Source organism: Salvia hispanica, chromosome 1, assembly GCF_023119035.1.
Source record: "Salvia hispanica cultivar TCC Black 2014 chromosome 1, UniMelb_Shisp_WGS_1.0, whole genome shotgun sequence".
Lineage (NCBI taxonomy): Eukaryota > Viridiplantae > Streptophyta > Magnoliopsida > Lamiales > Lamiaceae > Salvia > Salvia hispanica.
The window spans coordinates 36,069,800-36,072,221 of NC_062965.1; the positions used below are offsets into that span (position 1 = coordinate 36,069,800).

Here is a 2,422-nt window from a genome sequence, read left to right on the forward strand (position 1 = left end):
GCCGGACACCCCCACACTCTGAGATGTTCCAGATTGGGCTTTCGCCCATTCCACAACTCATATGGGGTAGTAGGAACTGATTTAGAAGGTAAGTTGTCTAAGAGATAGCTTGCTGAAAGCAAAGCATGCCCCCAAAACGAAATAGGTAACCGTGCATAACTCATCATCGAGCGGACCATGTTTAATAAGGTCCTATTCCTAAGTAGTCCAAAAACTTGCCACTTAGGTACTCGCCTCCGTGATCAGATCGCAGTCATTTGATACTCTTACCATGACGCGTCTCTACTTTAGCCTTAAACTCCTTGAACTTGTCAAAAGTTTCAGACTTGTAGCGCATCAAATAGACGTATCCAATTTTTGAGAAGTCATCAATGAAGGTGATGAAATATCAAAAACCGCCCCTTGCCTCGGTTGATATTGGTCCACACACATCAGTATGAACGAGCTCAAATACTTCCTTGGCCCTATTACCCTTTGACCTAAAAGGTCTCTTAGTCTTCCTGCCTTCCAAGCAGGATTCACACTTTGAAAATGGTTCCTTCTCAAGACCTTTAATAAGATCTTAATCAACCATCGCATGAATCATTCTCTCATTGGCATGACCAAGTCTAAGGTGCCATAAGTACGTTTCGTAAATTGAAAATGAAGGTTCTTTTCTTTTGTTAGAAACTTTCGATGCATTATTGAGTTCTGATTTACATTGATTAAATTGTGTACACGTGATTGTGTACAGATTGTTTTCCATGATACCACGACATATATAAGAACCATCTTTCTTAATAACGCAATTGTCATTAAAAGAAATCGAATATCCATCAAAAGACAATTTAGAAACTGAAATTAAATTTCTTCTAAAAGAAGGTATCAATAAAACATTCTTCAAAATAAAAAATCTATCACTAGAAAAACGCAAATAAACGTCTCCCACTGCAACGACCGCCACTTTAGTAGCGTCGTCCAACTGAACTTCGATCTCACGATCATGTAACCTTCTTATCGACCTTCTTCTTCTTCTTCTTCTTCTTCTTATTCTTCTTCTTCTTCTTCTTCTTCTTCTTCTTCTTTCCCTTAGCATTCTTAGCTCCCACTGGGTTTGGTGCCTTTTTCTTTCCTGCGCGAGGCTTAGAGCCAGAGGAATTAGGCGCCAGACTCAGCATAGCTACTTTAGCTTGAACCATAAGGTCCTCGGCCGACTGAAGTTCAGTCAGCAGCTTTGCCAAAGTGTAATCCCAATTGATCATCTCGAAATTGAGCTTGAACTGCTGGAAGCTAGGGGGAAGACTCTGAAGGATTATAGTAACCTGGGACTCGGGATCGATCGTCCCTCCCAAAACCTCAATCTGATTGAGGTGGCTCATCAACTCGAGGACATGTTGCCTCACAGATGTGCCTTCCTTCATAGACTTCGTTATGATACTCCGAAAGGATTGAGACTTAGCCGTTCGATTCTGAGTACCAAAAAGATTTGCAAGATTTTGCATAATTTCAGCGGCAGTCGCCATGGCAGAATGCTGATACTTGAGTACTGAAGACATAGATGCCAACATGTAGCACTTAGCCATCTCATTCGCCTTATGACACCATTTATGCGCATTCTGACCTCCCACCGAGGCATTAGCTGCGGGAACTGGAGGCTGCGGAGTAGTGAGCACAAACTTGTACTCTTCTACTGTGAGAATGATATCCAAATATTGTTTCCATTCTATGTAATTTTGGCCCTCGAGTTTGTTTTCTTAGAGAATTGCAAAAAGAGGATTAAAAGACATCTTGACGGATTTTATTGCACTGCAAACAGAAAAAATTACTATTTGTCATAAACTTATGTAAGGAAATTGAGTAGGTTAACCATAAAACTTTTCAAAGTCTTACAACAGCAAAAATTAATAAATTGTATCCTCCTTTGAAGGTTAATACGCATCAAAATTTTGACAATTTTACTGGTCACAACACCGACGAATAGTCCAGAGACCACAAGACATGGCATGGCCGCCTAATGTTGCCTAAGCACGACCATCAGATTTAGCATTACAGAATTTTATTTCTACAACACACTCCCATGACAATGTTCATGTGCTGATAACAAAACCAAGCTATCTCATAAACTCTGATTGAACCCTGAAACTCGCAGTTCCTTAGGATTATTGTCCCTACAAAGCAGGTGGCAATAATATTGGGAACCACTTTCTAGTTCATTCTATTTATTGTGTGAGAAGTCCGTCCTTATGAACTTACTGTTTTCGTAGGATTATAGGATTATTGTCCCTACAAAGCAGGTGGCAATAATATTAGAAAATCAGCTTCACAAAATTTGGCAGTCCAACCGATGGAGACCATATATAAACTTTAAGTTCATAATTATCGCTAAGATATTTTGGTTATGGTTTTTCATTAATTATCCTTTAGACTTAAGAAAGATTAAGAT

The 2,422-nt window shown here is 39.5% G+C and overlaps 1 protein-coding gene across 1 annotated transcript in view; it reads right to left on the reverse strand.

The window, feature by feature from the left end:
- Positions 1-1,562, reverse strand: part of LOC125195368 — a 5,810-nt gene extending 4,248 nt beyond the window's left edge. The window contains exon 1 of the mRNA XM_048093528.1: positions 1,101-1,562. Coding sequence (XP_047949485.1) covers positions 1,101-1,562 — 462 coding nt within the window. The remainder of the gene's footprint in view (positions 1-1,100) is intronic.
- Positions 1,563-2,422: the final 860 nt, after the last annotated feature.